We start from the raw sequence: 14,020 nt of genomic DNA, 5'->3' as shown, positions 1-14,020 counted from the left end.
TGACCAAGCGTATAATAAATATGACCTATACGTACAATACAACTACTTCAACTGAAGGTTTATGTCTAATAATACCAACCAAGGTGATTATAGTTAACTAAAATGAAACGAAAACTAAATGTGAAAAAAAAAATTAAATAATAATAAAAACTGATGAATTTTTAAAGTTGGAAAATTAACACAAATAAAATGAAACTATAGAAGAAAGAGTTTTAGCAATTCTTAGTTTGGTAAAAAAAAAAAAAAATCTGATATCTACAACACTTTGAGAAATGTTCTTTTTATTATAATACCTGTACCGATTTTAAATATTACCTCTGACATATGACGTCCAACAGTAAAAAAGAAGAAGAAAAAGAATTATTAGAATAATAAAAGATTAAAAGGTTCAGATGCTGATTTTTATTTCCAAAACAATACTTTATTTAACACATTTTTCATTGAACTATTTACTAAACTCAGAGGATAGAAACAAAGTATCAATCCTGCTGCACTCGTACTGATGCGATATCAGTGCTTTGGTATCAATCCTAAAGATATTTGGGTCGATCCGCCCACCTCTAACCCAAAGTCAGAATGCACAATCACTCCACAAATCACAGTACACTAAATAATTACTCGGTTACCTCGAGTAGCTAACTCAGCCCACCGTTTTCCTTTTTGTCTCCTATTACATGATTTTCACATATGCTCCGATATTTTGAAATCCAAGGTCAGAGATCAAAGACTAATGCTGAGAGGTGAACTGGAATCAGCCAGACTCACTGGAGGCTTACTCAAGTTAAAGAGTTCAAATTTATATAACTGATATCACTGAGAACCTCCAAAGTGCTCTTTTTTTCTAGCCTGCCAGGATATGATAATTTCACATAATTTCAATAGAACAGATTAGATGAGACTGTAAGCGTTTGAAATTTGTATTTTTATTTCTCCCGCTGTCTCTCTCCCTCTCTCTCTGGTATAAAATATATTCATTCATCTCCCAGGCCAAATTTCTCCAGCTGAAGATACTTTCCATTTTGATTGAACATTCAAATTTTACACATCTTCTTCGAGGCTGCTAATTCAGCATAATTAAATCCTGTATGTCTGCAGATTCGAAATAGCAAACTCTGACTAAATTTGCTCAAGGCAATTTGATATCATGAAATTTCTTTGCCTTGTTACTCCAGTGTAAATCTATATCATGTAAATGATTGGTATTTATCCTAATAAGTAGCAGTAAATTGGATATTCTCAGATTTCTGTGACATCTTTCACCTCTGGAGGTTTGCTTTATTTAGCCTGGGTGTTCAAACTCTCTGTGAAGCTACTTTAGCATTTTAATCTCAGTCTTTATTAATATTTTTTGTGTCGCCCATAGGCAACAGATTTCTAATAAGACAGACCAAACACAGAACATCTACCTTTTTATAGTATATAGAGATCAGCTGAAATTCAAAAGACTTCAGAACCAGAGGATGGAGCAAATATGTTTTTCTCTCTTTTTCAGTTCTGAAAGGCTGTGAAATGGAGAGCAGTGGGAAGCAAACACTAGTCGACACTATGTAAAGAGAGACTGACCTTTACACATAAAGAAACCAAATCTCATTCAGGTGACCTTGAAAGTGGCAACAATTCACAGAGGTTGGATGTAACAAATGTTCTGAATATTGCTCCGAAAGAAACAAAGAAATGACTATAGCCTCATTTGTGCAATAGTCCATTCAGACAAAACCATTCGGTGCAATCACAGTCGGCAAAAGCTCCGGGTTCTCTTGAGAGGAAAAGCAGCAATAAGCACATATTTACTCTTTTCCACATCAGGGGGGAGAGATGCATACAAAATTGGAGCGCATAACTAAGTCTATCTTGATCCATATTTCTATCAGGGATGAACCAGTTAAAGCGGAATTGAAAACGAGAGATAGACACGGAGAGAGTTCGCTCAGAAAGCTCTCTTTGTGGAGACTCCCTCCCCTGTGCATGGGGAAAATGAAGCATTAGAGTGTGTGCTGGCATGGCAGAGAAGAGATGAAAGAGCATCTGACTCCAGTCGCTGAGATCTCCTCCTCCCATGTTTGATCCTGTCTTCTGGTCGGCTGGCTGCCTGAGAACAACGTAGAAAGTCAAGGCCTTGTTTGGGGCATTAGCATGAAGGCAAGGACAGAACAGCTTTCATAAGCTAAATATGTCCTTAAAAGCACACAGAAGGTACAATCACTCATATCTCCAAGGACAATATTCTAGCATTTGGCCTGATACAAGACGAACTAAATAATTCCAATCCATTAGTCTATCACAGATTATACAACGTTAAAATTTGCTACAGAAAACAGTTTAGCCAAAAACCAAACGTCAGATGACTCGTGTGTTCATGTAAATGAACTATTGAAGATTATTATTATTTACAACAACTAATTCAATGTCAGGTTATTTCATGTGTTTGGAAATGCTCTCAAAAGTGTTACAGAATCATAAATCATTCAGGGAAGGACAAAACAGCTCTGCAGAAAGTATTTCCAATTAAACTGCTTATATAGCTAAGCATTTTTAAATCTAATTTTTAATGGTAGAAGAGCAAGCAACATCATTTGAACATTAAATTAAATGACAAAAGGGTTGAGTTGAAAATCATCGTGGTGGACCAGTAATTTTATTTTTAGCTTTAAAATGTCAAATAGACACAAACAAGAATGTGCAAATGCGCACATTCACACTGTGTAACCACTTCACCTCTGTGGTCAGCAGGGTGATGAGACAGGAGAGCACAGCCGAGAGGAGGTTATAACGGTGCAGCCGCAGTGGTAATGCATTTTATTTATGACAGGCGCCTCAGGACTGCAACCTATCTGCACTCAGAAGCTTATCACAAGGGGCGTCTGGACTAACGACACATGGACAACAACCACGTAACTGTCATAGGCAATTACAAAGGAAACAGTGAGATTATAATGAGGGACTGAGTTTTATTCTTCAGGTAAATGTCAGTGTCTATTCAGGCTAATAGCAATTCCAGCAATACAGGATATTAAGACAGGAAATGCTGCAAGTGTCCAAAAGACATGCTATTCTTTGTTCTTTTTTTGGTCTTCATCGTCTCTGCTGTGGCGAACTCTATTTAAATCACTGACACTGTACATTAGCTGTTAAAATGCTGTGCCTCAACAGCTGAATGAGATGGGTGCAAGATAAGAAAAACTGAGTGTTGGGTCACAAAAATGATCATATTTAATATTTTGTGAAAACTCCTTTGCAGAGAAACTTATCAAATAAATGCACAACGTGAAATATGTAAATGCAGGATTAAATAACATTTCCTCTTTGCTCCAACGTCGTATTGCCCAAGAGAAAGTTAGTGAGATGTTTCCTTGTGATCTATTTCCACTCGCTGGATGGTACAAAATTGGAGATGATAGGTACTCTGTGAATTTACTATACAGTATCGGCATTAAAGGAACCGAACTGTGCTGGTTTGAACTGTATTCTGATAGACATACATACATACAGAGATAAACCCAACAATCATATGACCCCCTATGAGCAAGCACGTTGGTGACGGTGGGAAGGAAAAACTCCCTTTTAACAGGAAGAAACAGGAAGAACCTGGCTCAGGGAGGGGCGGGGCCATCTGCTGCTACAGGTTGGAGAGAGAGAAGGAAGACAGGATAAGCTGTGGAAGAGAGCCACTGCAGGCATTTCTTAACCACTTAAGCCCCACGCCCTGGGAGGAGATCACGTTTAATTGGATATAAGACGGGGTGAGAAATATAAGTCCAGACATGTGTGGTATCCACAGAAACCTCTGAATCTCAGCTAAAATGTCACATAAACCATTTCTACAACCACCAAACACATCGAAAACAAGCCATGATTTAACAAGCAGTTACGTAAATGCGCAGAAGACCACTAAACAAACAAAACCGAACTGGAAATTCTCCAGACTTCATGTAACCGGCTAAAGATAGGCTGGTTAGCTTCCAGAGCTATCACTGAATCCACACATGAAGTTTCACCACGATCAGACCAAAATTCACTGAATGAGCCGCAAAAGAAAACCACAAAAACACACAGCAGCGCAAATGTGTAAGACAGAGATTGGCTTACCCTCTGCTGTTATTTTCACTGGTAGCCGGTAGCCACGTGATTATCAGTAGTTACCATGCCTACCTAGCCATGCCTTCAGAGCCGTTTTCTGTCAACAACCTCCATTTTAGACCCACCTACAGACACGTGACTGGACAGAAGCCACAAGCAGCAAATTTGGGCCCACGTGGGTTTTGGCATTGCAACATCTGATTGGTTGAAGTGACGTGACATGGCATCATTACTTTGATTCTATTGGCTAAACTGATTAAAAAGAGGTGTCAATCATGCAAACTGACCAAAAGAAACCAAAGTTACAGCCCCTCGGAGTTTAAAGGGCCAGAGACCAATTAGCTTCATGTGCACTGCAGAAAAGGGCCATTACCATGTAAATGTGTGGTTAATTCTTCAAAAATATATTTAAAAAAAAGCATTTTAGGCCTGTTAATAAAATGTATTAATTTCTTTAATACCTAAAAAATTCAACTGGCATGGTGTCCAGTTGCGTGCCAAAATTGGACATTTTTGTACAACCTCTGGATATTCATGTATTGACAGGGCTGTAATTTTTCACTGTTTCACTTTAGAAACATAAATCTTTGCACAGATGATGTTTATATGTTGGTTACTGAAATCCTGGAACCAAATGTAAGATAAGATAAGATAAGATGACCTTTATTAGGACAGAGTTTGTAATTGCAGAGAAATAATCAATTAAATTTGGGCATTACATTTTTGAGCAGGAAGCTCAGAAACTCCCTTGGGGCTTAAGAGGGTAAAAACAGAAATCCCTGGATAACATGTAATTGGCTACTTCTAACAAAATTTAGATTACATTTGGCCCTAAAAATCTAATAAATAAATAAATAAATAAATCCAAACATGGTGTGTAAGATACTTATTTACCTTGACCTCCAATAACAATGTGTGGAATCTTGGAAACATTGTTGACCAGGATACATCCTGTCAGTGAGAACATTAAACAAATATCTGGGCCTTCTGCTCATTTTTGCTAAAGTTAGAACCATGCTACCTCAGAGTCCATTTTTACAGAGCACAAAGAAACAGCAACAGCTCACAGCAGAATTACCAGCTAACTTAGGAACATGGACAGCATGCAGACTCTACACAGAAAGGTTGCAAGGTTGGTTCAAACTTGGGACCCTCTTGCTCTGAGGTAATAGTGCTAACCGGTGCACTATTGTAGTTCCAGATCAGAGCAGAGCATTCATGTGTTTTTTACTACTGTAAGTCTCTATTATAGTAGCAGGGACTAGAAAAGAGTTCATATTTCTTCTCTACTGGCTTCTTTTTTCTTTTCATTCAACGCCTGTTAAATCCAGAACTGAATTTGAAAGTCTTCCTCTCACGTACAAAGTCCGGAATGATCCCCCCCAACGTCACACCTTAAAGACCTTTTAGTATCCTATTATTCCAACAAAGCACTTCGCTGTCAGACTGAAGGCTTACTTGTGTTTCCTAGAGTTTACAAAAGTAGAATAGGAGGCAGAGTCTTCAGATATCAGGCCATCACCCCATAGATCCAGATTTAGGAGATTGACACACTAAATTTAAAATTAGGCTTAAACACCCTCCCCTTTTTTTTGATAGAGCTCATAGTTAGAGCTGGATCAGGTAACCGTGAACCATTCCCTAGTTATGCAGCTATGGGTTTGGGTTGCTGGAGAACTTCCCATGATGCACTTAGCATTTATTCTCCACACAATCCAATGCATTTATATGTCACTAATATGTGCGAGCTTTGTCACCTCTCTCCTATAATTTGTGTTTTGTCTTTCACCTCTCTGTGCTTTCGCCTTTTCTCTTCTCATCCCTAAAATAGTCAAACTGAGCTTGATCTCTCATAACCCAGTGCACTTTAACAACCTTAAGAAAATAATTACTGTCAAATTTCAAGAATGCATCCTAATGCTGTATGCTGTGTTTGTGGACCATGTTCCTGTTGTGTGTCTCAAATAATATATTTCTCCTCTACAGTAATGTAGTTGAAGGAAATCGCAAGTGAACAATAAATAATAAATGTGCATGTCCTGGCTTTATAATAGACCTTAAGTTTCTTCTCCTGGCTTCCAAATTACCTACTGGATAACTGCCTCAATGCATGTCAGGTGATGCTCCCCTTCCTGTTACACTAGGCTCTAATAAGACCTATGGAGAGGCAGATTTGGTGTGTTTGGCCCTTATCGAGCAGCTTGCCAGAGGACCTGGGGGCATCAGAATCTGTGAGTGCTTTCAAATAAAATCATGAGAAAAAGCATTTCAGCCCAAGATTTATATATTCAGTCAAACCAGAACAAATTCGCCGTGCAATTTTACCTGAATGCTAATGCACAAAAGATTAATTTACTTTGATTTAATGTTTTACCATTGACAATTGTGTAGGAAAAACGGGATATGAAAGGAAAGGTTTCAGGCATTTAGGGATCGGTTCCGCTGCTCACCTTTGTCTGAATAGCGCAGGGCACATACACACCAGGAAACTAAAGCAGCTAAATCAATTAAAATCCCATTAAAGTCAGCACCATTATTGAGGTCATTACCAAGGGGGAGAGATGCCTGATGATGATGGTGGATCAAACAAGATCTAATTAATTCATTTATTCATTAACACGCTGCTCTCACGCAAGCATGGTTAGCACAATGTAATGAAAATGGAGAGAGGGAGAGCCAGACATCAAGTGCAGCATCTCAGCACAAACATCAAAACTTGACACGAGAAGGAAAATATGAATATGAAATATGAAACACAACATCAAAGACGAGTTATTGCCAGTATAGGCCATTGGCTGCTTTTCAAAGGACACTGAAACACATGAACATTTTCTGGCACCGCAGTGAATGCCTCCTTTCAGCTCTGTTATGCACACACACACACTAGGTGTCAGTCTGGTTGCAGCAAGAGACAGAGAGAGGAAAGACAAAGAGGAAACTGCAAGACCAGGGAAAGGAGGAAACTACACAGCCTGTTTCTCTGCTTCATCTCACACCAGTGGAGCTGTGATTAGGGAGCAGCAGACAACGATGGGTATTGATCCTTTCTCAGATGGCCCAGGGACCAGAGGCCAAGAAAATGACAGAAACATGCTATGTTGCTTACTCAGCCTGGGGATGTGGGGCTGAGTGGTTGGTGTCTATATATAAATGGGGTTTTTAAACAGATAATAAGGTGATAATGAGGTTAAACCAAAGATTGGAAAGAAAAAAAATAACCGACTTGTGTGTTTTTACATGTTTGGTTTTGCCTATTTCAAACTGAAAGATACTATCTCAGCCTTCTCTTACTACGTCTCCTCTTCTCTCCTTTCACACTCCGCACTCCCCAGAAATCAATACATGCTGGATTAAATGAAATATGAAATCTTTACACTGGTGGGCAAGATAGGATACTATGAGTTTTTTTTTTTCTTGAAGTTTGCTTTGCCTCAGTCATGTCTTCAACTGGATGATTTTCAATGCCGTGATCTGAAATACTACCATTCCTCAACATCAAGTAGTATTTGATTCACAGTTAAGCTGAGATGTAGAGGTTTGACTAGAGCTCTGTGGAGTACGGATGCCAGGTCAGAGGGTGAGGCAGACAGAAACAGAGCTTAGATGAAGAAGAACAGACGAGCTGATCGGATGTGACAGGAGCAGTGTCCTCCTCCACTGCAGCACAAAGTGCCCCAAATGAAAATCTATATGGCACAATGCTGGCAGCAGACCTTCATGGCCTGGAAGAGACGAGTGGACAGTCGAAACGTTAGCGAAGTTAACGTTACTGCAGCAATACGCGTGTAAACAATCATGGTATTCCTGTGATGACATGATGCTGACAATTAAAACACCCTCTTGAGCCGGATCTATTGTCATCACTGATTTGCCTTTCTCTTCACACAGCGTGTGAAATGCAGTGTAGTCAAGACTTTAGTTCAGCATGTGGCAGCTGCTGACAGCGCTTATTTCAGTTCATCCAAGTTAGCTGGTTTATTTTAGGGAACCAGTATCATTTGGTATCAAAGTCATTTTCTTTCAGTTTTTGGACTTCCCAGTACAAAAAGTCAGCTGACATTCCAGTTGTCTGTTCACCACAATCTTGCTTTCGCTGCACATGGATGATCGGGGTTATTCTGTGATTTCGGTTCAGGTCATCTGGAGTTTAATATTACATATTTAATTTGTCCTTTTGAGTCTTTGCGCTTTTCTGTCTTGGCAGTTTCCAAGCCCTCCAGTGAATTTGGCTGGATTTACAAACCCCTCAGGTTTATTCTTTCCAACTCTTTCCCCCAACTGATGTCACAACACAGTTAATCAGATCAAAGCGGCAGAGAAAGGGGTTACATGTCACACGCTTTTATTGCTTTTCCATTACATCTCTAACACTGAAATAGTCATCTGTGAAGATGTCTCACAATAAAATGTCTCATGGTGACATTGGTCCAAAGTGTTATTTTCAAAATAAAGGCTCCTTTTTAGCCTATCCTATTTTATTATATATTTACTCTTTGCTAATATAAATACAGTTATATATAATATTAGAGTTAGGGTGTTGCATATATCCTATAAACATAAGTACACAACATTTAGGGCAAATCACATTGTTTAAATTATTTGTTATTTAAAACGAGGTGACTCACAATTCAAAGTTTCCTCACAAATATATTTCCATGCAGTGTAATCCCACTGTGGCCTTAACTGTGAGGGTATTGTGGCAATGATGCCTGCTGGAGGTTTAGGTCCTGGCGAGGCAGCAAGGCTGACTATTCAGCCTTCACACACAAACTGAGGGGAAACGATATATCCTGAAAAGGGAGCCATCATTAATCATTCATATAATTTTCAATATAGTCCACCTGCAGCCACAGGAAGAACCTTGGGAAAGCTCATTGGAGTCACCCTTGAGCGCTTTGTTAATCTGGGTTTCTTTTGAGCTATTTTTTATTTTTACAAAAAAGGAATCGTCTCTTTTATCCCTTTTGTTTCCGCTGATCTGCTCAGACGTGCGTTGACATCATGTTCTATTCAGATCTCTACACAGACGTTTGCATTGTATATTTTCTCTTTAGTTACTCTTTGCATCCTCTTTCATTTTTTCCCCTCCAAGCTACTCCAATATTTTCAGGTCAGACTTTGTTTTGGTTTTTTGCTTGCTCTCTTCATAATCTCATCCCTCTAAAAAGTCTGTTTCCTCAGTCTTTTAAAATGCTACTTGCAGAATTAATTCCAAGAATATTCACGGTATTTATTCTGGATTAGCTGCCACAACTGCTATGTGAGAGATTTCTTTCATCAACCTCCAAAAGTGAGGCGCTGATGAGCTCTCATTCTTCTGGGGACACTGATCTGCTCAAAAAAAAGTCTCTGAATTTTGAAAAGCAGTGACCAAATCAAAGCAGGAACACAGCACGTCATGATGTATAATTTTATTTTCAGTTTTGCTTGTTGACCTTCATCCAGCAGCATGTATTATTAAGCTGCAAGCTGTTTTAATTTATAGTCCCATGTATTTAATCAATCACCAGTTTGATATGTCTGATTAACAGAGGTGGAAAGAGTACTCAAAATTTGTACTCAAGTACAAGTACTGTTACACTGGTTAAATTGTACTCAATTACAAGTAAAAGTACTGGTGTTAAAAAAAAATACTTGAGTAAAAGTACAAAGTACTGTTCTAAAAAACTACTCAGAGTATTAATTACTTTTTAACAGACTGATGTTTTATTCTGTTGTCAATAGCAGGCATTCAACTCGATTCACCAGTATAAATATTTATATTCAAAGCACATTTTTCAGATGAACAAGGTATAGAAAGGTAACTTGTTTTGTAAATAAATGTAGATATAAAAGGAGGAATTTTGTTTGTTAAAACAATGACAAAAATGTTTCTGAACATGCGTAGAACCATTTAAACTTTTCCCCATACACTGAACAACAGGCAGGTAAGTGTCTTAAAGTCTTAGTATTTCTTTCACACTTTACTTTCTGAACCTTTTGTTCAGTTTCAGCAAGAGCTGGTTTTCTAAATTAACAGAGGCAATCCGACTTCGTTTGGCAGTGAAAAGTAGACCAGCACAGCTAAAAAGTCGTTCACACGCAGCAGAAGCAGGCAGAGCTGTGTTCAGTTTAAGAGAGAGGTTTTTGATGGCTGAGAAGGAGTGCAGCAGCTCCATGGTGTCTGTGGCACAAGCAAGATAACCATCAAGCTCAACTGCACTTTGCAGCCTTCTGGAGATTGGTCTGGAGAAGAATTCATCTTCATCAGATGACTCTCTTTGCTGATCCTCACTCTCATGCTCTGTCGTTTCAAGATGTTGTTTGATGTATGTCAAGGCTGTAATTGCAAGTAGATAACACAATTTTGTTATTTAAATTTCAGTGATTATTCCTGAACACAAATTTAAAATCGGCAAATTCTCAAAAAGGATTGTTTAGTATTCAGGACAGACCATCAATAAACTGATCCGTAAGGCCAGCAATGTTGTGGGGATGGAGCTGGACTCCCTCAAGGTGGTGTCGGAGAGGCGGATGCTGTCCAAGCTAAAGACAATGTTGGATAACACCTCCCACCCACTCCATGACATGTTGGTCAGTCACAGGAGCTCGTTCAGTGAGAGACTGAGATTACCGAAAAGCACCACTGAACGACACAGGAAATCATTCCTGCCTGTGGCCATCTCCCTGTACAACGCATCCACTTAACACACTGTTTGCTGCTACAGCTACACATGTTTCTTTTCCAAATATTTATTTATAAGTGACTTATGTATGTATGTATGTATATATATGTATATATTGTACTATTCTTAGTTAGCGTATTGTCTGTCTTGTCTTAATGTTGGTTTAAAATGGAGCACTGTAACAAAAAATAATTTCCCCCAGGGATCAATAAAGTATTCTGATTCTGATGATTCTGATTCTGATTAGGTGAAATACTCACTTAAGCATGTGTTCAAATGTAAAAATACACAAAAATGGGATCACATGAATCCTTACCAGCCTCTGTTACATCTGCTCTGTCAGTCCAGGAAGTCTTGAACTTGGGTAAGAGGACTGCAGCTGCAGCCAACTCTGGATCCTCCATCATCGCTCCAAAATGCTTTTGAAGGCCATTTTGCAGGGCTCTGATGAGTGGCACGCATGTCTTGCTTGATGTCTCCAGCCTGCTAAGTTTGGACAGTAGTTGTTGGATTACTGGCAGGAGCCATCCCATAAAGGAAGTGGACTCAGACTGAAGGATGTTTGAAGCTTTCACCAGTGGCTTCATGGTGGTACAGTACTCCCTTAGGAATGCAACTTCTGCAGGACTCAACCTGTAAGACACAACAACAAAACCCACCATGACTATAATAGGGATCTTCTGATTTAATATTAAGAGTCTGCTCACGTTTTTAACCATCCATTAAGGAAAATTCACAAAATTTGAAACCATATTGGTAGGTGTCCAATTTTACTCACATTTTCACCTTGAACTCCTCACAAATGCTCCTGATGGCATCTTCCCCCTTCTCATCAATGATGCGTATTATCCTTTCAATGGCAAGGTAGGTTGAATTCCATCGTGTTGCATTGGGACGAATGATCTGTAGCTTACACTTGTCCTCTACCACTTCATTAGCCAAATGAGATCGGCCAGTTTTGTTCCAAATGGCCTGGCATTTTGCAAAGGTTGCACGGGAGAGCCTCTTGTAGGTTTCATTCATGCTCTCTGCTAGGGCAGCATCAGTTGTTGCCACAAGGTTTAGCAGGTGACATGCACATCGCTGATGAGGCGGAAGTTGATACTCCAAACCAGAGTCTTCATCAAGAATTGCACTTGCCTCATGGTAGTCCCTATGGTCAGTCAGGTCAATAATTTCTGGGTCTGCTTCATCTTCAGCTTCATCTGCATCATTTTGTGCCCCAAACATGTGGAAGGCCTTGACAAAGTTGGATCCACTATCAGTTGTGGTTCTTACAACTTTGCCTCTAATCTTGTATTGGCAATGGATATCATCAAGCGCACCAGCAAGCATGTCAAATGTGTGAGACCCTCTCAATCTTTTGCATGCTAGTGCTGCAGATCTTCTTTCCAGGGACGCTTCCTCTATCCAATGGCATGTGACTCCAAGGTAACTTTTCTGATGAGCTGACCAACAATCAGTAGTGGTAGCAACAAATTTGACTTTATCCAATGCTGCAACCAAAGTCATCTTCATGTGATCAGCAGCTTCACAGATTCTGGCACGGACAGTGGGTCTGGAGATGACTTTGGCTTGAGGTTGTAATGTGGTAACCAATTCTTTGAAAGATGGCTGTTCTACCACTGCAAATGGCTGTAGACCCTCACATATGAAATTGATGACAAGCTTGTCAACAGTTGCTTGTGGAACATGTTTGTTTGCAGCTCTCAACATCAGGTCTGGTAACTTGGCTTGTGTATTTGCTGAGAGCTTGTTTGGTGTGGCTGTGGTCTTTCGCTGTCGAGATGTTGATGCCACAGTGATATTGTACTGCTCAGTCTTCGATGGATGTTTCCTCTGTAGAGATAAATATTATCATACGTCAGGTTCATACATTACTTCATAACATCACTGTGATTAACACTAAAAGAAAACACATTTTTAAAACATTATTCAACTAGACTTGAGCTAATCTTTGATTGTTGAGCATAGTATAAAAGAGTGGTGAATTGGTCAAATTTTGCAGATATATTGCTGTATTTATTCACAAGTGTAAACCAATTTTGAACGATCATTGCAAAAAACATGAATTTCTGTATACATTCTAAGTTCTGTAATATGTATACTATCTGTAAAAAGAGTATCGACCAATGTATCAGTATCTAAATTTTTAACTCCTTTTTATCAGTATCACCCTAAAGTTTTCAGTATTAGTCAGGTCCTAAAAATACTAAGAGAGCAAAATATGTGTATATAGCAAATCTAATTTAAGAAAAGGGATCACATACACAAAAATGCTGCCCATACAGCTAACAAATAAAACCAATCCACATTATGTTCTTTAAAAAAAGATATCATATTGGGAAACATATAACCCTACTGATTAAGAGCCATGTCACTATGATAGACCTATATCAGGCCAATGATACTGATCAACTGATCCATCAATCGGGCTCTGGTACATGTCAGCTGAGAGCTGGAAGATTAATTTGAGATGCAGCTCAGCATTGTGTTCAAGTTTGTTTGTTTTTTTGTTTGTTTGTTTTTTTAAATAGGCCAGCTGATTGTAGGCCTGTGAGTTTTAAATGACTACAAGTTTAATTTATTGTAATGACGGTGGTTATCCAAATAATAAGCTAAAACATTCCTACGAATTGTAGCTCAATTATGCATGCACACACGAACATTAGCTAGCTCCGTCTTATTTTAATATCAGGCTAACCAATGGCGGTGACAATATCTTAGCCAAACTAGTAACCTTAACACACATGAAAAATAAGAAAGCAATATCATACACGTATAGTTGTAAAACCTCTTACCTCAATGTGTTTTTTTTTAGATTAGATGCTGAAGTCTTGTAAGCTGAAATGACTGTAGAGGTCAAACAAAGTTTGCACTGCATCTGGACGCTGTCTCCTTTTCTTCCTCTGTACACGAAAAATTCCTCCAGGTATGGCCACGGGCACGCGTCCTCCGTCTTTTCTACGTCGTTTTCATGGTTGACAGTGTTGTCCTCTGTCTCCATTTTGGCTTCTTTGTGTAATGGGGAAGTCTTTAGGACCCAGGGGACCCAATGGAGGGTATAAAAGAGGAAGTAGCAGCAGGTGCTCTTCATTTCCACTGACGAGCGGCTGTGAACAATGGTTGTGTGAGTAGGTGAAGAGCCTGAGAAGTTTTAATTGTCTGCTACACCAACAGTTGTTTTAAACCTCTACAGCAGAGGTTCGAGGTACAGGCTGTTTTTCTTTTCGTGTTTTTTTTAAATTTGTTGAAATGTATTTGATGTTTATTGTATT

At 39.0% G+C, this 14,020-nt stretch overlaps 1 protein-coding gene across 2 annotated transcripts; it reads right to left on the bottom strand.

Moving 5' to 3' along the window:
• Positions 1 to 9,479: 9,479 nt before the first annotated feature.
• On the bottom strand, positions 9,480 to 13,737 carry LOC106675651 (zinc finger BED domain-containing protein 4-like). Of its 2 annotated transcripts, XM_076885580.1 has the most exons (4): positions 13,544 to 13,737; positions 11,521 to 12,581; positions 11,059 to 11,375; positions 9,480 to 10,396 (listed from the first exon to the last, which is right to left on the bottom strand). In XM_076885580.1, the coding sequence occupies exons 2-4, from the start codon at positions 12,456 to 12,458 to the stop codon at positions 10,041 to 10,043; spliced, it is 1,611 nt and encodes a 536-aa protein (XP_076741695.1). In that variant the 5' UTR covers positions 12,459 to 12,581; positions 13,544 to 13,737; the 3' UTR covers positions 9,480 to 10,040. The 2 variants fall into 2 exon arrangements, with proteins under 2 accessions (XP_076741695.1, XP_076741696.1); XM_076885581.1 differs by lacking the exon at positions 13,544 to 13,737 and having other exon boundaries at positions 9,480 to 10,360; positions 11,521 to 13,010.
• Between the last annotated feature and the right edge of the window lie 283 nt (positions 13,738 to 14,020).

This window comes from Maylandia zebra, linkage group LG7 (genome assembly GCF_041146795.1).
Source record: "Maylandia zebra isolate NMK-2024a linkage group LG7, Mzebra_GT3a, whole genome shotgun sequence".
NCBI classification, from domain to species: Eukaryota; Metazoa; Chordata; class Actinopteri; order Cichliformes; family Cichlidae; genus Maylandia; species Maylandia zebra.
The sequence above is the reverse complement of the archived record's forward strand: the minus strand, read 5'-3'. Positions and strand labels throughout refer to the sequence as shown.